The 21,013-nt window shown below is 52.3% G+C and overlaps 1 protein-coding gene across 3 annotated transcripts in view; it reads left to right on the forward strand.

Moving 5' to 3' along the window:
• KLHL29 (kelch like family member 29) overlaps positions 1-21,013 on the forward strand; it is a 103,861-nt gene that overhangs the window by 27,469 nt on the left and 55,379 nt on the right. For all 3 annotated transcript variants that reach the window (XM_028496657.2, XM_028496655.2, XM_028496656.2), the window contains 2 exons: positions 8,735-8,876; positions 11,748-12,260. In XM_028496657.2, coding sequence (XP_028352458.1) covers positions 8,735-8,876; positions 11,748-12,260 — 655 coding nt within the window. The remainder of the gene's footprint in view (positions 1-8,734; positions 8,877-11,747; positions 12,261-21,013) is intronic.

Genomic DNA, 21,013 nt, shown 5'->3' on the forward strand with positions numbered 1-21,013 from the left:
AAACCTAAATGGCAAGAATTGAGAAGATAAAAGAAGCTTAGAAAAAGGATTGTAAACTCAAAAAATATGAAACAGGATGCTAGAAATAAGATCAAATAATAACCACAGTAAATGAAAAGGTCTCTTCCCTCAAAAAACATCAGGCATAAATGGCAACATTTACTAAACTTTTAAGAAGCATAAAATCTTTAGTTTATGAAAATGAACACGAAAACAAAAGAAGGAAAGCTGTACAGTTAATTTTATGAAGCTAATATAATCTCAGTTTCAAAATCTTGGAAGAGCTGTAGAGGAAAAGAATATTATGACTCAACCACACATAAATATAGATGAAAACATTCTAAATAAAATACTAGCAGATCAAATCCAGGGCAAATTTTTTTTTAATCATGGTTAATGAGGCCTATGCCAAGAATTCAAGTATGATTCAAAGTCAGAAAATTACTAATTAACATACTGCATTAAATTAAAAGAGAAAAATAGTATGATCATCTCTATAGATACAAAAGAAAAAATGTATTTGATACAGTTCAGCTTTCAAGTATAATTTTTAAAAATTCTTGGCAAACTAGGAATAGAAGGGAATTTATTTAATATGTTAAAGAGCATTCAAAAATCTGCAGAAAACAATATACTAAATGGTGAAACTTTAGAAGTTTTCCCATTCCCGTCATGAATAAGACACAAATGCCTTCTAATGCTGTTTCTGATAGGTACGTACTAGAGGTCATAGCCAATGCAATAAGAAAAGGAAATGAAATATAAGAATTGGAAAGGAAAACACAAAATTGTCTTTATTTATAGACATGTCATGATGGCTGACAAGAAAAAGAGAATCTACAAACTAATAGAACAAATAAGAATTCAGGCAGGTTACTGAACTCAGTTTTTTAAAAATCATTGACATTCTTACCATTAACTAGAAAATATCTATCTCTGTGTATCTGTATATCTATATATCCCATTCACAATAGCAACAGAAATGTGCCCATAAAAAAATTGTAACAAAAATTATTTTAAGACCTTCAAGGAAAAAAATTTAAAAATATTACTGAAATATACCCTGTTCATATCTGGAAAAGGATATGCCCTTCAAATATATAAATCAATTGGAATTTCCATCTGGTTCTTAACTTTTTCTTCCTTTGATTTTAAAAATCTGATGTTAAAATTCATATAGAAAAGCAAAAGGCTGAGAATAGTAAAGGCATTTTGAAAGTAATGAAGAACAGGTATAGGGACTTGCTTATCTGATATGCAGGTTTTTTAAGGAGTAAGACGATGTGGTCATCTAAGTGCTAGACAAAGAGTAGTGAAACAGCAGAGATGCCCAAGACAGACTGACATGAAACTTGTCTTTGCCTCATCAAATTCTTGCCTTTCTGTCTCAACAAGAGGATTGTACAGATGATCTGTGTGACAGAGATATGGCATTAAAAATCAGTGGACAAAGGTTCTGGGACATGCATTTTAGGATAAATAAAATAAAATTAGACCCCTTCCCTAGAAACAATTTTCCCTTTCTGAAAAGAAACATCTAAATGAAAAAAAACAAAAACAAAACTTAAAACCTTTTAGAAGAAAATATGGATGATAAGTTTATGACTTTGGAATAGGAAATTATTTCTTTAAAAAAGTACCAAAAAGGATAAATCATAAGGAAAATATTGGCAAAGTTGACTGCACTCAGATTTTTTTTTTTAATATAAATTTATTTATTTATTTTTGACTCTGTTGGGTCTTCGTTTCTGTGTAAGGGCTTTCTCCAGTTGCGGCGAGCGGGGGCCACTCTTCATTGCAGCGCGCGGGCCTCTCACTGTCACGGCCTCTCCCATTGTGGAGCACAGGCTCCAGACGCGCAGGCTCAGTAGTTGTGGCTCACGGGCTTAGTTGCTCCGCGGCATGTGGGATCTTCCCAGACCGGGGCTCGAACCCGCGTCCCCTGCATTGGCAGGCAGATTCCTAACCACTGCGCCACCAGGGAAGCCCCTGAAGCCTGAATTCTTACCACCCTGCCCCCCGGAATCTTCTTATGTGCACTCACACAAATCAGAGGGCCCCTGCCACAGAGGTGGTCAATGCTCTACCTGTGAGATCCTGGAAGCCAGGCTCTCATGGATAACCTGCAAGTCCTAGAAAGCCAGACATCTAGGTATAAACCCCGGAGCTGTAATCTAAAAAACTCAGACACCAAAATATCTCTCCCTTACCCCCAGCCTGAATTTCCACCATTACAACACCGTTCCTTTAAGTAAGAATTGCTTTCCTGGGCTTTCACCTTTGTAGTGTGAGGGCCCCTGGGAGGTTCCCAACACCCCGGTCTGAATAAGTTTACCAAAAGCCGGCCTCTGTCAGTCCCCACAGTTGGACCTGGGCACCATGAAGCCCCTAGGTGCCTTGCAGGAAGAGGGATGCTGAAAAGGAGGTGAAACACCCACTCTTTTCAGGGAGCAGGCTGCCCAGTTATGCTCAGTCCTGGAGCTGGCAGCCTCCAGGAGCTGATTCCCAGGGCAGCCCAGGGTTTGGTGGTCAGAGATGCCTTGGACATTCATGTCTGCTAGGAGCCCCGTGGGAACCTGCAAGAGGAGCCCTGAGAATGCTTCAGAGTAAGAAGAAAAAGGAAATGAGAGCATTCACCACTGATGCTGGGCCCAGGACACCAGAACCTGCATCATCCTGATGCTCCCAAGTCCGTGTGCCTCTGCCACCAGCCTCTGCAGAGCATGGACTCGGAGCTGTGCCGGCTTCCCCATACTGCCCGACCCCCAGACCCAAACCTCACCCCTGTGTGTCTGAGCGGGAGGGCGCACGCCTGTGCTCCAGCCGCAAGGGAAGCTGGCAGAGCACGTGTTCTGGCTTCCACCTCAAGATGGGGGCGAGGTGCGGGTGTTCAAAAGGTGCCAGGCATGGGCTTCCCTGGTGGCGCAGTGGTTGAGAGTCCGCCTGCCGATGCAGGGGACACGGGTTCGTGCCCCGGTCCGGGAAGATCCCACATGCCGCGGAGCGGCTGGGCCCGTGAGCCATGGCCGCTGAGCCTGCGCGTCCGGAGCCCGTGCTCCGCAGCGGGAGAGGCCACAACAGTAAGAGGCCCACGTACCACAAAAAAAAAAAAAAAAAAAAAAAAGGTGCCAGGCAGTCAGGAAAAGAATTGCCAAAGGTCCACTGCAGGGCTCAGGCCACATCAGCAGTCCCTCGGCAGAAGGGGCTCTCAGAATCCAGAGCCAGGGGCTGTGGGAATATCTCACCAAAGCTCGTCTTTCCCAAAGTAGGTGGGAATCGCGGGAAGAGGTGAGATAAAAATGAGGCTGCAGGTGAAGCTCAGAGTGTAGTCAGCTCCAGGCTTCCCACTACTGGCCGCCCTGCTGCTTCTCTTTTCATCACAGGCCATTTCCCAACCCCCCCCCACCCCCGGCTGGGGTGTGCCTTGGTGTCCAGTTGTACTTCTGGCCCAGAGTGAGCATGGGAGTATTGTCTGATCGATTAAAGCGAGGTGAGGGCCGGGGGACTCTGGGCTCCCTTGGGAGAAGGGGCTCACTGCTGTGAGGGGTAGGGGCGGCTGTACTCAGGAATGCTCAGCAGATGGCAGTACCTGCTAACACTGTCACACCACATGAGTGACAAGTGTCAAGACTTGCAGGTTCCAATCTGTGGAGGCAGGTTCACGGGCAGGAGAAGGACTTGGACACTGGCACTGTCATTCCCCAGAGAGGGGTCCCACGTGAGCCCCGGAAGTGGACCCTGGAGCCTGGCTCTGTCCGCTGTATCTAGGCTGCAAATGCACCAGCTGCTGTGGGGTCCTTTGGTGGCGACCTTGGCCAGAATCATCTGCCTTGTTGAACGCTGCCCAGCTTTTGTGGCCCAACGTCAGCTCCCCCTAACTTCCAGGCTCCATTGACTCACTCTCTTCTGACGTCCTTGGGTGAACAGTGGAAGAAGCTGAGTTCTGGTTGTTCCACCAGCCCCGTCGAGGCAGGGGTCAACCTCAGCATCCCACATCTCCGACTAGGCTCAGGCACTGGGCGAGGGGTCAGCAGATCGGGGCATTAGGCCTCCAGGCAGCCTCCAGCAGCATTCAGGGCAATGGTGTTGGGGGTCCCAGCACACGAGGCCTCCACGGTCTGGAAACGTCATCTCCCCAGTGAGAGGAGCACGTTGTATCAGGCTTCCCAGGTGCACTAAGCGATTCCACATCTCTGTTCTGTTACTCCCATCATTCCCTCTCCTGAAGTGCAGGCCATGCATTCACGCACTCGTGAACCAACAGTGATGAACACTCCTACTGTTGGCCAACACTGTAACTCAGAGACCTTGCCTTCCCTGGGCACCTACACCAGGCCGGCAGGAGCTGGGCCAGGCACCGTGCGGGTCCCTGCCATCATGGAGCCCACCCACCGGTACAGGTCAGTACCGGCCCTGAAAGGCAGTGTTCCGAGGCTGTGATCCTCACGTGTGCAGGGCAAGGGGTGAGAACAAGCGAGGCGTGGCAAGGCCCCGGGGAGTCCCATCCCATCATCTTTCAAATTTCCCTGACCACCTGGGGTGCTGCTGGCCTATATGGCACCCTTGTGCAAAGTAGAAAAAAGGGCTCCCTTTGGATGGACAGATTAGCAAAAGCAGCCCTTCCGGGCTGTCACAGCTTCACGGGCGCGCAGGCATCTTCGCACCGTGTACCACCTGCGGCCCCGCACGCCAGCGCCTAAGTGGAGCAGGGTCCCCAGGACCGCTCTGTAGGCGACATGTAACTGGCTCGCCCCACGCCGACAGAGCACAGCCCAGGGGCCTCGGCGGGGCTTGTCGCAGGTGGAGCTTCCCAGCCCCCCGAGCAGCAGGCGCCTCAGCCCGTGGCACCCCTCACAGAGAGCTTCATCCATAAAGGATCGGGGTCCGTAGTGTTCTTCAGCCGTTGAAAGAAGCAGGATGCTGTCAGCCGCCATAAAAATGTGACCTTTGAAAACTTACAAGAGCTTGGGGTTTAAAAGCTGCTGCGTTAATGATGCATCCCATTAGCATCTCATTAAAGGGAAGCAGAGAGAAGCCTGCTTGGGCCAGTGATGGGCAGATAGGGCCACTCGGAGGCGCCGGGCAGGAAGAGGGCTCTCTTCGGCTGCCTCTCTGTGCCGGGTGCCATCGTGTCACTGCAGCAGAAGCAAGGCCAGGAACACTGGGGAAAGGCCAGATGCCTTCGTGGCCTCGGTGATGTCCTCCGTGATCGGTGGGAGGGGCCGAGGGGAGGCTCCCTCAGCCCTGCGCTCCTCCCCGCCGGCCCAGGCTGTTCTCCTGGCTGGTGTCTGTACCTTCTTGAGTTGGCAGCCCCCTGAAACTCGGGGAGGCCTGGCATTTGGGCTGGGGGGGTGGCCTGGAGAGCCTTTGGTGGGATTGTGGACCTCTGGGGACTCTGAGCCAAGTTCAAAGCTGGAGGCGCAAACCCACACACGGTCGCCTAGAAGCCTCCAGAACCTGGGAACCTCGAGTTTACCTTGGGCCTGGAACCCGTTTGCAGGAGGACAGGGCTCTGGTCAGGCCGAGCTGACTCACATCACCAGCTGCAACATTCCTCACCACCTGGGCGTCCAGGCGCCTCGGCGAAGCGGACAACCCGTGTCCGTGTTTTTTCTGGAGGGAGTGAAGGAAGGAATGTTCATTTCTTTTTTTCAATAAAATGAATTAAAAGTCCTGAACCGCAAGTTGCTCATAGCTTCAGAAGTTGCTAGTGCCAAATAGAATGAGTGTCCTTATTTATCTTTCCTAAAGAAAAAAAAAAAATTGGCTGCTTTCCTTCTCACAGCAGAACCTCTTTCTTGTACATAAGAACTCGCTTGTCATACTCATGAAAGACACAGGCAGACAGCAGGCCTGTTGTAGCCACAGCTCAATCACCCCAGAGCCCTGGGCCCGCCCCAGTACCCCCTGCACCCCCAGCTTCCTTCTGGAGTGTGACTCATAGCTGGGAGCAGCCCCTCGAGGGCAGGGCTGAGTCTCAGTGACTACCCGTCCCCAGCCCAGGGGGCCCAGTTTGGGCAGGGCCGGCCACAGAGCAGGGGCCCAGTTTACTGAAGAGCAAACCCCCTGACCAGCAAAGGCGCAAGTGAGCGAGCTGGCAGGAGTGTTTTAGAATCAAGGGCCTGAGGAAAAGTGTGCAGTTTTTCAAGTTCAGAAACTCCCCCAATTTTAGGGCAAAACCCGGAACGCCTGAAGTTTTAGAGTCTGATTACCTGCTCTCAAGCAGGAGACCCCGACCACCCCTTCTGGCGGCAGCGGTTGCTCTAAGGACCAGGCCCAGGGCATCTAAGTTCATGGAGCCCTGCCCCACCCTGTCAGGTTACCAGGCCTGGGTGCTGATTCAGCCAGGACAAAGGGCAACTGCAGGAGGACCCGGAAAACCAAACCTGCCTCTGGCCTGGGAGGCCTCTGGGAATTCCAGGCTGCAGAGAGGGGGCTGCAGCACCCCCTAGTGGCAGAAGGGGCAAGGAGGCCGGGGTCTCCCCATTCAAACCACCCCCAAACAGGGCCCCGAATGGGACATGACACTGGCTTCTTCCCCCGGGATACCTCTTATTGTGGGAAAAGCAACCTCTGCACCTCTGACCCACCAGCTCCCCAAGAGCCTGGGAATACAGAGGGGGCTGCAGGCAGGGCACCCTGGAAAGCTGTCTATTTAGAGAACGCTGTACAAGCCACGCTTTTGTTTCATAAGTTCCCTAAGACTGTTGGTGAGTATGGCTAAATCCCCAACCTCCCCGCCTACCCTGTCTCATCTGTCCCACAGACAGAAGTGGGGCAGAGGCCTCTGATAAGGAAGCTTGTCCACAGAATTGTTCTTTCCTCAGGAGATTCACTCTTTTCCTTTGTTTCCTGTGCTGTTCACAGAAGCAAAGCATCTGAAATGCAGGCCAGAGATAAAGTACAGCCTAATGCAATTAGCTCAGCGCAGCTTATGGTCCTAATAGGATGCTCTCCCGCTTCTCCCAGCAGGCCCTGATGCAGGCACTGTTTGTCGCCTGCGTAAGGCATCAAAGCCCCAGTAAGTCCATACCCCTCCTGCCCGCCGGTACTCTCCAGCCAGCCTGGTAAGGAGGGTCCCGCTGCTCAGAGATGCCCAGAAAGGGACGCTGCCCCCACCAGCTGGGTCACTGACTTAGCTTCCAACAGGAGGCAAGAGCACTGGGGCCTCACCTGAGAGAGGCCTGCAGATGACCCTGGAGGCTCCTTTGCCCTTTTGTGACTGTCCCCAAACCTGGCTGGGCTCTGGCTACACTCCTGCAAGCTGTGGTCACTGCTCCTGGAACCATCTCTCTTGAGACTCTCACCCCCTCACATCCCAGTTATCCCAGTACCAGGCCCTCCAATGTGTTTTGGGGATTTTTTTTCTTGCTTATTATAAATATTATAATGCTATAAATAATGGTAATGGCCACAGTAGAAAATTTGGCAACTACAGAGAAGTATAGACAAAAAGAATAAAAGTTTCCCTTAATCCCTTCACCCAAGAATGACAGTCCTGCTAATATTTTGGTATTTTTCCTTTCTGCACATATTATTTTACATGATAAGTTTATATGCGTGTCATTTTATGTCCTGCTTTTCTCATTTAACATTATAGTGTAAGCATTTTGCCACCTCATTAGGAATTCTTAGTAAACATGATTTTTTCTTTAAACAAGTCTTAATCTCCAAAGGCTTTTTTTTTTTTAATTTATTTATTTTACTTATGGCTGCATTGGGTCTTCGTTGCTGCGCACGGGTTTTTCTCTAGTTGGCGGCGAGCGGGGGTTACTCTTCTTTGCGGTGTGCGGGCTTCTCATTGCGGTGGCTTCCCTTGTCGCGGAGCACGGGCTCTAGGCACACAGGCTCAGTAGTTGTGGCTCACGGGCTCAGTTGCTCTGCAGCATGTGGGATTTTCCCAGACCAGGGCTCGAACCCGTGTCCCCTGCATTGGCAGACAGATTCTTAACCACTGTGCCACCAGGGTAGCCCGGTAAACGTGATTTTTATTGCCTATATGATATTCCATGGTAAGGTGGTAGCTCAGGGAGACCAGTGCTGTCCTAATGTTTGTTTTCGCCCTGAGGTTTGTTTTCTCATTGAATATCTAAATTAGCAAGTGAGATCCTGGAGCAGAGAGCCTGCCTGCTTCCTGCAGGGAGGAGCCGAAGGTCCCAGTGAAGATGCTCCCTGCCTTCCAGCCCTGGCAGCAGGACCTGTGCTGTCCTCCCAGGGGCCCCAGTCCACCCCCTCCCACGCCTCCTCTGTGGAGTGGGAAGTCTGGGGCCTCAGAGGCTGGTGTGGAAGCAGGGCCCGACGGTAATGCTTAGGAGAGCCGTCCTCTCACATGTCAAAGGGCTGAGCACATGGTGGTACTGGGCCTGGGCTGAGTATACAGTTGGTGCTCAACACATGCCCATGCATATTGTTGCAGCTTATTAATGACCCAAGGACTGGGGGGATGTCATTTCTCCTAGCACAGAGCGCTCATTCCGTTTTGATGGCTCAGGTAGAGTGGGTGGTGGAGGAGGCACTGGGTTAGGTTGGGTGTCCCTGGAGGCGGGATTCTAGCCGAGGCCACGGCTGCTGCTACTGCACCAAAACGCCCTGCGATTCTCCCGTGGTACTGGGTGCAGGGCCAGGTCTCTGCCTCTGGCCCCGTGGCTCAGGCAGCAGGAGTACTGCGGGGGATGGGCGCCAGGGCAGGACCGTTGCCAGGTTGTGCTCACCCTCCTGCTCTGCTTCTCCCCAGGCCCCCGGCATCTCCAAAGCAGACAGTCAGTCCCAGGGACTCACGACCAGCATCCGGTGGGGGCAGACGCCCATCAATCAGTCCACGCCTTGGGACACTGATGAGCCGCCCTCCAAACAGATGAGGGAGAGCGACAATCCAGGTGTGTACTGCAGGGCAGACAGAGCCACCTACACTGGGAGCTGGAGGGGAGGGGGAGAGGGTCTGAGACCTCCCGGGTGCCCCAGCTCCTCAGCAGGTCCTGACACACGGCCTGCAGCAGCCCAGAACCCAGGCTGCACTGGGGGCAGGGGGCCGGGGGTGGGGCAGTGGGGCGTGACTGTGTGTGATTCCCTGGGCAGTGGCTGTGTCTCTACCCCTTTCTCAAGAAAATATTGGGAAGGACAAGAGAGTGAGAGTGACATTATAGGAGTGACTCTGAATCTGCTTCAAGTTATTTTGAATAGTCATTCCTAAACCTCAGTACTCTGATTCATAAATTTCCAAAATCACCCGTTCCAGTGAGGTCTTGCCTTGCCAACAGTTACATGAGAACTGAGAAGCTCCCCCGCCCCGGGGACTGGGGGTTCATCACCTTCTGCAGCACCAGGGGCCTTCTTACACGGCTCTGACCACAACAAAAACATTCCCTGCTATCTCCCTTGGATCCCAGACCTCCCCTGGGTTACATAGAATACATGGGCTTGGCCACCCACACCACAGCCCTACAGATATCTGAAGACCCCTGCTCATCTCCTCTCTAAGTCTTCTGCAGGACGAACACCTGAAGACTTCAGCCATACCCTCAAGCCCATGGCTTCCAGTCCCTTTACCTTCTTGGGAATTCTTCCTCTTTCTGCATCCTTCAGTGCCCAGAACTCAAAACAAAGAACCCACGAGTGGTCTGTAGCACCTCCTTCATTCAGCCCCTCTACCTTGATCATTGCAGCCTCACATCACTTCTGCTCTGCTGGTAGCCACATCGCATGCTGTCTCAACAGTAAGACCCCAAGACTGTCAAGGTGGCTACTCTGACCCCTGTCCATCTCCTCACAATCTGGCTTAAGCAGCTGGGTGTGGGGCCCCAAGTGCAAGACTTTGTCAATATCTTCCTGTATGACTCTTAGCATCTTTTAGATGCCTGCTTTTATTACTGACCTTTACCCAACCTTCCCAATATGATGTCTCCTGAAGACTTGGTTACATGTCTTCCATATTGTCATCCAAATCATTGGTAAAAAATGGTGAGCATATCACTAGAGACCTCCCTTTATGTCTCCAGCATCCTCTGGGCCATTCCCTGGCTCACGAATCAATCACCTCTGTGGCCCTACCTCTCTGTATGTTCACCTCAGAGTTATCTGAGAGCTCGCCAGCTGTACTCTGAAGTTCTAATGCATTTTTCCAGGCTCCCTGGCCAATCCTGCAGAGGACTGAGCTTCAGATGGCATGCCTTGTCCTTAAGACACCAGGCTAACTCACACAGATGCCACCTCTTATTCTTCAGGCTTGGGGACAATCCCCCTTAGCAGCCAGTTCTATAATTTTGCTGGCACTTCTTCACTGACATTTGTAGGCTTCTAGATTTCTCCAGCCTCTCTCATAATCGAAATCAAAACTGTTTGTTGCACATTAATTATGTGCCTTGTTCTGTGTGTCATCTCACTGCTCACAGCAACACTACGAAGTTGGCATTATTGTCCCACTGCAGATGAGGAAGCTACTCGGGGAAGGCTTTGCCCTAAGGTCACTCAGCTAGTGAGGGCAGACCCGGGACTAAAATGCCGTCGGTCTGAAGCCAAGCCTGGCTCTCCACCACCATGCCAAGTGGCTTCCCCTTTAGACAACTCCTCAGAGACAGTACCCACTGGTGGTTAGGGAGTCACCCCACCATCTTGGCTCCTGCCCTGCCTCGAAATTGTACTTCTGTGAGAGAGCTCCAAGCCCCACCTTCTAGCCTCTGGAGCTGGTGGCCCTGAGTACCCCTTGGTTCCCACTCTCCTTCCTCAGACTCTGCCGCCACTCCGGGCATCATGACAACCAAGGTGGCCTTCAGAAGACAGAGTTCCTAGACCCAGACTTATTCATCAGAGGTGACCCAGATTGACCTTCCCGGTCACAGCATCTTCCAGCTTCACTCACAGGCCCACTTGGGTCACCTCCATGTCAGCTGAGCTCAGAGGGCCCTGCTCTGCCTGACCTGGGCACAGCTGGCTTTGCATCTTAAACTGGGGTCTCAGGAGCTGTGACTGACCCCTTTGTTCAGCCAAAATGGACTTCTCTTGTTTCCCCCAGGGCTGGCCATGCAGAGGTTGCTTAGGACAAACCCTGGCCCCCCAGCAAGGCCGTGGAGAGCAGCTCCTGCCAGCCTCCCCCCACTGCCCCCACCCCTGGCTCTCCCTTCCTGCATCGCAGAACCTTTGCAGGGCTCCAGCCTCTGGCCCTCTCCTTTTGCCCAGCAAACACCTACTGTCTTCACAATCCAGATTTCTCCCCACCTTTCTCAGACAGCGATTCTCCAGAAAGGAAGGAAAAACACCCACATCTATGGAACATGTAACACATGCCAGACATTCTGCTAATTTGGGGAGTTTTTGTCAAATACATCTTCATCATTCAGTTCTTCCCGGGAGACCTATGAGGTGGGTGTTGCTAGTTCCATTTGACAGATAGAAAGAATGAGTCTCAAAGATGATAAGCGACCTGCCTAGGGCTCTTAGGTAGTAAGTGGCAGAGCCAAGATGTGAATCCAGGTCTCTTGGACGGTCTCCACTTTCTCCTCTCTACTTTGCTGCTTCTCAGCCTCTCCCTGGCAGGTTATGCTCCCCGCTCTGAGACCCCACAGCCATGTTTATCTACTCCTAAAGCACTTATTTTGTGCCACTGTAACCACGGATTCTTAGTCCGTGAGCTCCCCGACACAGGCCTCTTGTCCACCTCCGTGACGCCGGCACTCGGCCCAGGCCGGGGGCAGTCGGTGTTTGCTGAGTGAAAATGTAACTGGCGGGTGACATTTCTTCCATCTCCCTTGCAGGCACAGGGCCGTGGGTGACCACAGTGGCCTCCGGGAGCCAGTCCGCCCTGATCGCACACTCCTACGGAGTGGCCCAGCCTCCCACCTTCAGCCCGGCTGTGAACGTCCCGGCGCCGGTCATTGGCGTAACCCCTTCACTGCCTCCCCACGTGGGGCCCCAGCCCCCGCTGGTGCCAGGCCACTACTCACTCCCACAGCCGCCCTCTCAGCCACTGAGCAGCGTGGTGGTCAACATGCCCGCCCAGGCCCTGTACGCCAGCCCGCAGCCCCTGGCTGTTTCCACGCTGCCCGGCGTCGGGCAGGTGGCCCGCCCAGGACCCACCACCGTGGGCAATGGCCACATGGCAGGGCCCCTGCTGCCTCCACCGCCGCCAGCCCAGCCGTCTGCCACCCTCCCCAGCGGTGCCCCTACCACCAATGGGCCCCCCACGTCAGACTCGGCCCACGGGCTGCAGATGCTACGGACCATTGGCGTGGGGAAGTATGAGTTCACCGACCCCGGGCACCCCAAAGGTAAGTCCTGCTGCCTGCACGCCCCTGCGTGCCCGCATCTGTGCTTCCCTGTACGGTCGCTACCACCGCGCGGACAGGAGTCTGGCTCCTGGCTTCCGTGCTCTCCAGCAGTCTCCCACTGGTTTCATCCAGGCTACAGTGGGGCTGCCTGCCAGAGGCAGCCTGGCCTCAGACCAAGGAGGCAGAGGGGAAGGTGGAGGGCAGGACAAGGAGGGCGGGGAAACGTGAGCACGCAGGAAGAGGAGCCGAGGGGAGAGCCTGCAAAGTCCAGGGCCTTCCGCCTTCAGCCCGAGCCCTGGGCCATTCTCCCCTCTGACCCAAGGCCAGGCCACGTGTAGAATGAGCAGGCACCCCCTGCTCCTCTTAGGGCTCCCTTAGAACCGTCCCTTTGGGGGCCTTCTCCATTGCCACTCATGAGAACAGTCAGAACATGAACTGTCTGTGTCCCCCGTCCCCGCTCCGGAAAACATCTACTGCCGTGGCGTTGGGCGAGAGCAGCTCAGGGGCATGAGGTGAGGCCCAGGAGCCACGCCCAGACCATCCTGAGCCAGTTGAATGTTGGCCCTGTGAGGTCCCAAGAAAGACCACCTCCAGCCCTTCCCCGAGCCCAGGGCAGTTTTCATTCAGGGGAGCTCCAAGGCAGATCCTCAAGAACAGAGCCAGGGGAAGGCGGACACCAGCACGTGGTTTTAGGTTGGGCGCTGGCCGGAGGGTCAGTGCAAAGGGCGTTAGCAAACCAGCCTCACTCCTGAGGACAGTCTAAGGGACCTGGCCAGCTGGAAAGAGGAAGGCAGTGGGAGGACTGGGGGCCGCAGCTGAGGCTGGCGGGGCTTGTCTGCCCCAGGCTGGTCTATCCCCTCCAGGTCCAGTCAGCCGGGCCGCTCCTCCCGCTGAATGGAGAGGGAGGCCTGCGAGCCCTGGATCTGGGTGCGGGCAAAGAGGATACTTAACAGGTGGTCTGCCCTGCTGGCCATCCAGGCCTCCTTTGAAAGGGGAGTAGATGGTCTAAGAGGTGTGGATCTCAGGCGTGACTTCTCAGCCTCCCTACTTACAACCACTTGAGATGGCAGAGTTGGGGGGTGGGGAGACCTGCAAAGCAGTCTTAGCAGAGCAAGGGCTCCAACCAGCCATGCTCGTCCAGCCTGCTCTCTATCTTTATCCCTTCGAGCAACTTCCAGGCCTTGTCAAGCGTCCCAACACCACCAAAGCCATGTCTAGATCTCTGCTGGGTTTAATTCCCAACTTGATTGTGCCCCTGACTGCCTTTGTTTTGGAAATCAACACTAGTTTTAAATGACAAAACTATAGAAAATTACATCTACATTTTGGTAAACTCTTGCTTTAAGATCTTTTTTTAAAAAAAAAATGGACTAAATTGATTTTTGTTTGTTTGTTTGAATTGTTTTGGTTAAGCTCCCTCCCCCTTTAAACAAAAACTCACTCCCAGTTTATATGCCGCCAACTCTGACACACTGGGCACTAGGTGTCCCGGCTGCTCCTAAGGCTGTGCCAAAGCCTGAGGCACTGGGTGGGCTTCCCTCTCCCAACCCCCTCCCACTGCCGCATTCCAGGGGGCCTCCTAGGACAGAGCAAAGGTCTTGCTTACTTCCAATGTCAGGCATGCACCTAGGAAAAGGAGTTGTTCTGTGTACAAAGGTAACTGGCCCAGCCGGGGCTGCTCCCTGGTTTAGGGCTTAGCACGGAGCTGGGATCCACCTCCTGGAAGCTACCAGGCTTCGGCGCCTCTGATCGCTGTTAAGCATCTGAGTCCCTAAGATCAAGAAGATACAGGTGGTAGAGGCAGGTCCCTGCTGCGCCCCTGTTGGCGCCGGGCCTGCAGGCCCTTACAGAGCCACGCCTGTAACTTCATCAGACGGCGTGAACCATCCTCTATCATGGGCCTGAACCCACACACAGGATGGGAGTAAAGAGGGGGCCCCTGGTGGGGTGTGCTCTTCCAGCCCCTATGGTGTATATTCAGCACCAGGTGAGGGCCAGGGATGGCGTGGGCCTAGAAAGTGTTCACAGCCCCGCCTTCCGGTGACCTAGCTAGATTCCCCCAGCTCCAGCCGGTGACCCAGTGACCCATCCATCATGCTGATTTTCATAGGTTTCCGGTGAGCTGGTTGTTTCCCCAGAAATTACGTTGAACTTGCTTCTCTACTTATGGCCCTCATCAGCTGATTTATCCCCTTACATTTGTGGTGAAGAAAGACAATGAAGCATGCACACACAAATGCCTCCCAACTCAAGCCTGGGTGGGTTTTTTCTTTTTCTTTTTTTTTTTTAGGTAATTTCTCCTTTCATTTCTAATCTTAAAAGCCTTTATTGCTAAAGCTATAATTTGTCTGTCAGATCTAATGTCAAACAACTGCATATTTTTTTAAATAAGAAACCTGAATTTTGAAACCAAATCTTTGAAACTTGCTATGTGAGACTCATCTTCCTGACAAGACCACGTGGGTTTGGATTTGGGTCACTTTTAATTTTGCCCCTAGGGATTTTACATCTCCGAAGCCCAATTGATTTCACACTCCTAAATGACAGGCAGCCACAGCTCCGAGTGGGAACCAGGAGGCCCTGAGTGAGAGTATCAACACTAGTCAGAACTCTACTTAAAGAAAAAAAAAAAGAACTTTCCTTTTCTCCTGTTCTCTGTTTGAAAGCTTGCCCAGCATTATAATAAGATCCACCATAGAACTCCTTGAGATATAGCTCATTAAAGTCCCGTGATTTTTCCTACTATTGTTTGACATGACAACCTGGCCTCTCGCCGGGCTGAGTAATTACAAAAAGATCCCCTCCATAAAGAAAAGGTCTTGCCAGCCAGAAGGATGGGCCACTGGTATTTTTAGACTTCATTAGTGCCCTGATTTTAAACTTCACATTTTGTTTCTTGTAATTATCTTCCCATCGACGGAGCTGAAATTTCGGATGGGGCTCTGTTAGTCTGCCTTACCAAGAAAGGGCGCTGGGGCTTTCATTTAAAACTTAACCAGTTGAAAAATAAAGGTGGTGTGGAAATGCTTTTTGATTTGCAATAGGTCAAGCAATTGTCTCTCATCTTTGACTAGAGAAGCCGGCTTGCATGCAGCTCACTGTAATGAGTGTTATTTCAATGCAATGAGCACATATAGATTTTTCTTAAGAAACAAGATAAACTTTTCTTTCTCCAAGAACAGTTTGGGGGTGGGAGGAATCTGTAGGATTTCTTTTCTTTTTTTTTTTTTAGATTATATATTGAAAGCTGATTAAAATAGATTTTATGTGTACAAAGTGATAAGAGGGGAACAGAGATTTAGTTCCACTTGAATCCTGTTATGAAATACCTGAGCCGTTGGTCTTGTTGCGTTGGAACCCCTGAGCTAATCCACGGGCGGAGCTGGTGGCCAGCGTCAGACCTCGTGAGCCGTCGAAGTCCAGTGTCACTGCACTGGTACCACATGAGCCCAGCTGTGTGTGTCACAGCAGAGGTGCAGGCTGTTGATGTCATTCTTTCTAGCCCCTACCTTCTTCCACAAAGGATTTTTGGTGGCCAGGAGGGTGGCCAGAGACCCTCTAAAGCCCCAGACACTAGGCCTAGTGGTGAGCTGCAGAAAGGCTATTATATTTTCACCTGCATATCAGGGAGAGAGAAGCCAGGATGCACCTGCTCCCTCTTGCTTCTGGACCGAAAAGCAAAGTCCAAGTTGACCAGAAGTGAAGAGGCTTGTCTCTTTTGACTTTAGATTTCACAGGCCCAGCGGGAGGGACCACGAGGATTCTCAGGGCTGGGGAGTCGTGCGGTGGGGTGTGTGTAGCCCCTCCCTGTGGGTTTTGCATTTCCTCCCATCCCACCCTTGCTCCTGGAGCTCCACCCTGCGGAACTCTGTCTGTCCTCATGCCACCTTCTGCTTGGACAGCAGCTGCCCTGGCCTCCACAAGTGGCAAAGACAGGATCTGGTAAAGATACTTTGAGACAGAGTGAACAGCTGTGTGACTGGGGCAAGTTTTCTGACCTCTCTGAGCCTTCCTTTCATCATCTTGAAAATGTGATGACGGTACCACCATCATCGGGCATAGAGGAGGATTGAATGAGATCGTGGGCTTGACCGTACATGGCACTATACCCACTTGACATCAAAACAGTTATTCCTGCCAACACAAGCCCCAGGTCCGGGGAGTTCAGCAGAGAGGGAAGCTGGTGAAGGGGCAGAAAGCAGGGGCCTCTCCCCAGTGCAGAGGAGATGGAAGAAGCCCAAGTTTGTTCACAGGGCTGGCAGCCCCTGGTCAAGCTGCTTGACGGGAATGTCATGTCCCCCTCCCTAAAGGGGGGGAGGACGAGTCACCTTCCTGGCTGGGGGATTCAGGACTGCTCCCCCCAGCCCTGGCACCCAGCACAGGTCTCACCTCTCCCTGCGCCAGCCTCTGACATGCCAGGGCACACTGCTCCCTCCATAAGCATTCTGGAAGAAGCTGGGGCTGCATGATAACGCTGTTTGCCCACACATGGTTAGCCCAGAGACGCAAAATGTCCAAACTGAAATCATCTTGCCACGGAGCTGCTCTCCCTGTGTCTCTGTCTCAGAAATGACACCACGAATCCAGGCAGGAGTCCAGAGTCAAAGCCTGTGGTTGTCCTCATGACCGTATGCAGCGAGTCTGGAAACGCCTTTGCTTCTGCCTCCTCTGGATTGTCCTCTCCTCTCCATCCCCACCCCAAGCCTCCTTCCAGGCTGCCATCACTCCAGGCCTGCATCACCAGACCCACAGTACAACCCCTCCCATCCAGAGTCCATGCTGCAGCCAGAGCGATCTTTCCAAAACACAGGTTTGGTCCTGTCACTCCCTGGTGAATGACTCCAACAGCCCCACTGCTCTCAGGACAGAACCCAGCCCTTGACATGGTGCTTCAGGATCCGGCTCCTGCCTGCCACCCCACTTCAGCTCTTACCCTTCTGCTTGCAGGCTGCCCTGTAGCCACTCCACGGCCTGGGTTCTCTCCTGTCCAGCTGTGCTCTGCGCCTTGCCTGAGCGCCTGCAATACAGTTTGCCTGGGCCATTCTCCCAACTAGACTGCAAGCCCCTGGGTTGCGGGCAGGCGCAGACTCCATCCCATTCCACCCCCAGTATCCAAGCCAGTGCCTGGCACTGAAGGATGCTCAAGAAGAGTTTGGGAATGAAGGCACAGAGCACTGGGCTGGGAATTATCCAGCGAGGTTCCGTGACTTCTCTCCAGCCACCTCCTCCCTTTGTGTGGTGAAAGCAGGTTAGTACTTGAGGGTCCGGGCATATAGAAAAGTCCGTGTGAGACTTCATTCTGCAGCTTCATGGTCACCGCCCCCATACCTTTCCCACGCTTCTGGGAACAGAAGTCCATCTATTTCAAAGTTCCTCCTGTAGCCAAGCACCTCCACCAAAACACTTACCTCTGAGCATATGGTATCTGAAACTCTGCTTCAGTTTCCTCATCTATATCAAGGGGATAACAATAGAATCTGCTTCTTACTGTTGTGAGGATTAAGCGAGTCTTTTGACATAAAGCCCTTAGAAGAATGCCTAGTACTTTGTAATTACTATAAAAGTATTTGCTATGATTATTTTCATTCCTGGTACCAGAACCATCTTTCAGTGTCCATGGCCCTTTAGGGGCCCAGGGTAATGTGAAAAAGCCAAAAACCAGTTTGCCTTCCAGAGTCTTAGGAGATTGCGTTAACATCATGACGTTCGAAGTACCCAGTACCCGGAGGTCCACTTTGTACAAAAGAAATTGCCTTCTCTCATCACGACGTTTTACAATCCTCCACCATCACAATCACAACCAGAAGGAACCAGCCCATTGCTGGGAACTTCCTCCTAATTCCAGGAGCTATTTGTCTTGGGAGGACTCCTCCTAACTACCCACAGGGGCTCTCAGCATCCTTTGACATTCAGCTTGATATTGGGGTGTCAAGGATATTGCAGGGGTCCTCCTCCATGGCCATATCAATAGATGGGACAAATGGAATTATGTCACTCATGCAGACCAGCCAACCAAGGCTGCAGGTGAAGAGGGGGTTAGGAGCATGTGGTTGGAAGCATGGAAAGTGGCCAGGAGCCCAGGTTCTGCCCCAGACTGCTTGGGTAGAATCAAAACTCCACTACCCACTAACCCAATGAACTTGGCTAGAAACCTGGTATCGCTAAGCCTCTAAGTTATCTGTAACATAGAGATAATAATAGTGCCATCTTCTTAGATGTGCTTTAAGGATTTAATAATGTATGTAAAGTCTTAACACAGTGCCTGGCACATAGTGTGCTCACAATAATGTTAGCTGTTGTTATTACTACCATTACTGTAAATTCTAAAGAATCCTGGATCCCGGGGTTTTGGGCGGGGGGGAAATACGGTATGAAGCCCCTTTGGCTCAGGATCTCTGTTATTTTTAAAGCAACATTGTTCAAAATAATCTCCCAGATCTGGCTGACATAACACTCAACACAGATCTGGAACCAAACCCCCAGTCCCACCATCGTCCTAACTTTCCCCTTTCCAGCCCCCAAGCCAACACACACACTCTCCCCCAGGAAATAGGTGTCTCGGAGCCTATGGAATTTGAAAGTCCATCTACACGATGGACATCTTTCCTCCTCACGTGGATGGTACCTGCCCCCAGCCTGCCTTGGAAGGCCCTCCTTCCCTTCACAGGGCTCTGTCCTCCAGGGGTTTGTTAATCATTAATTGGAGGGTTGGCCAGGGCTTAACAGTTTTGTTAACAGATCATTTGACAATGAATGAACCAGGCAAGCGGAAAGATGCAGGAAAGCGGCTAGACCACCCAGAGATCGTGTCATGCTTGGAGCAGTAAGTGGCCCGTGAGCCCCAGCCTGTGTATGTCCCTCTCCGGACCCCACTGCTCAACAGGGCACAGGCAGAGCGAGGCTCCCTGGGCCCTCTCCTCACTGAGCTGGGAGTGGCACGTGGGCTTTCAGCCCCACATCTCCGCTGAGCAACTTCCAGGTCAGAAATCCCACTCCGGCCCTAACTGTCTGACAGGCAGGGCCAGAGGAGTCCAGATGCGGACTGCAATGAGGGGGCTCTTCAAATGGGAGCAAAGGGAGGGAGCATTTCCTTTCCAGAGGTTTCAGGGAATGGTGCCGACCCACAGCAGGAAGCCAGCTGCCCTGGTCCCAAGCCCTATCTTCTCTCAGGAGTGGCGGCCCAAGCAGACGCCAGCAGGGATGACCACTAGGTTCTAGACCACTGACAGTCAGAAGCCACGACAGGCTGGAGCCATGTTACCGCCCTCCGCGCTGCACCACCAGGCATTTATTGAGCAACTGATGTGTAGTATTAGGCACCTACTGTGTGCAGAGTCCACACTTGGCTTCTCCCAGGCAAAAGATGTGAGGTAGCGTGCCAGCTGCATGCACCGTACAGGTCTCAGCTCCTACTGAACATGAGGCCCTGTGGTGACGCCCACAGTGTTCCAGACACCACGCCGAGCGCTGGGAGGGATGGAGGTCTCCCTGGAGGAGCCCCAACTCCACTTGAGGGGGCCGTCGGGCGGGGGCAGTAATAAGAGCTAAGGGGCTGGAAAAGAGAGGCCAGCGTGGACTGGGCCTCTAGAGACAGTTAGGATGATGCAGAGGAGACAAGCAGAAGAGGCAGGTAGTGCTGCAAATGCCAGATCTTAGGAAGGATGTTTGAGATAAGTGCCAGGGACCCAGACTCGTCATCTCTCTACCACAGAGTTACACGCACACGCTTCTACTCAAATGGTTCTCAGGGCTCGTCCTGATCGGAGACAGGTTCAGCTTGTGGTTTATACTGATTTATGCCTGTGAAGTCCATTCTCTGAACCCTTGACACATAAAGTCCAGACAGCCTGGGTTTTCCTCGGGCTGCCTGGCTGTTCTCTTTAGCCCTCCACCCACCCCTGTCAGTGATGGCGCTATAAGGGTCCGGGATCTTGGGCGAGAGTCCATTTCCTCAGTCCCCAAGGCCATTCGGGTCTTACAAGGTGAAGACCCCTTGGTCTTCAGGGGCTTTCATCTGGGAAGGAAGTGCTTGGGGGCCATTAACCCCCAACTGGGGAATCGGTGCACACCCAGGGTCCAGGAAGTCTTGGTAAATCTTTCTCTCTCTTATCGTAACAGACATTAATGGCGAGTTTCCTGTTGCCTGATCACTATTCAAACAGCCAGCATGTGCCGTCTTGCTAGGAAAGTCATGTCCCGTTGGGCTGACCCCTAGGGCTTTTCAGTTTTCGAGGCTGGGGCTGAGTTTCGAGAGGAGGAGAGCTGGGCAGGTGTGACGCATCTGCTCCTGTCCCTGAGTGATGGGGAGGTAACAGTACACCAAACCATGACACCGTGGCACAAACCTGACTCAGACCATTCGGTTGAAACTGCATTCCATTCAAGAGCACACTTACTATTCTAAAAATGTAAAAGGTAAAAATAATACAAGCACAGTAGGTAAGGAACACACAATATTGTGTAAATGGCTTGACGAAAACAATGGCCAAAAGGTTGCCATCTATTGAAATTGTTGTCATTGCCTGTTTTCTTATTGTACCTCTTTTTAAAAGTATACATCTTAGGGCTTCCCTGGTGGCGCAGTGGTTAAGAGTCCGCCTGCCGATGCAGGGGAGCCGGGTTCGCGCCCCGGTCTGGGAGGATCCCGCGTGCCGCGGAGCGGCTGGGCCCGTGAGCCATGGCCGCTGAGCCGGCGCGTCCGGAGCCTGTGCTCCGCAACAGGAGAGGCCACAACAGTGAGAGGCCCGCGAACC

This window comes from Physeter macrocephalus, chromosome 12, assembly GCF_002837175.3.
Source record: "Physeter macrocephalus isolate SW-GA chromosome 12, ASM283717v5, whole genome shotgun sequence".
Classification (NCBI taxonomy): Eukaryota; Metazoa; Chordata; class Mammalia; order Artiodactyla; family Physeteridae; genus Physeter; species Physeter macrocephalus.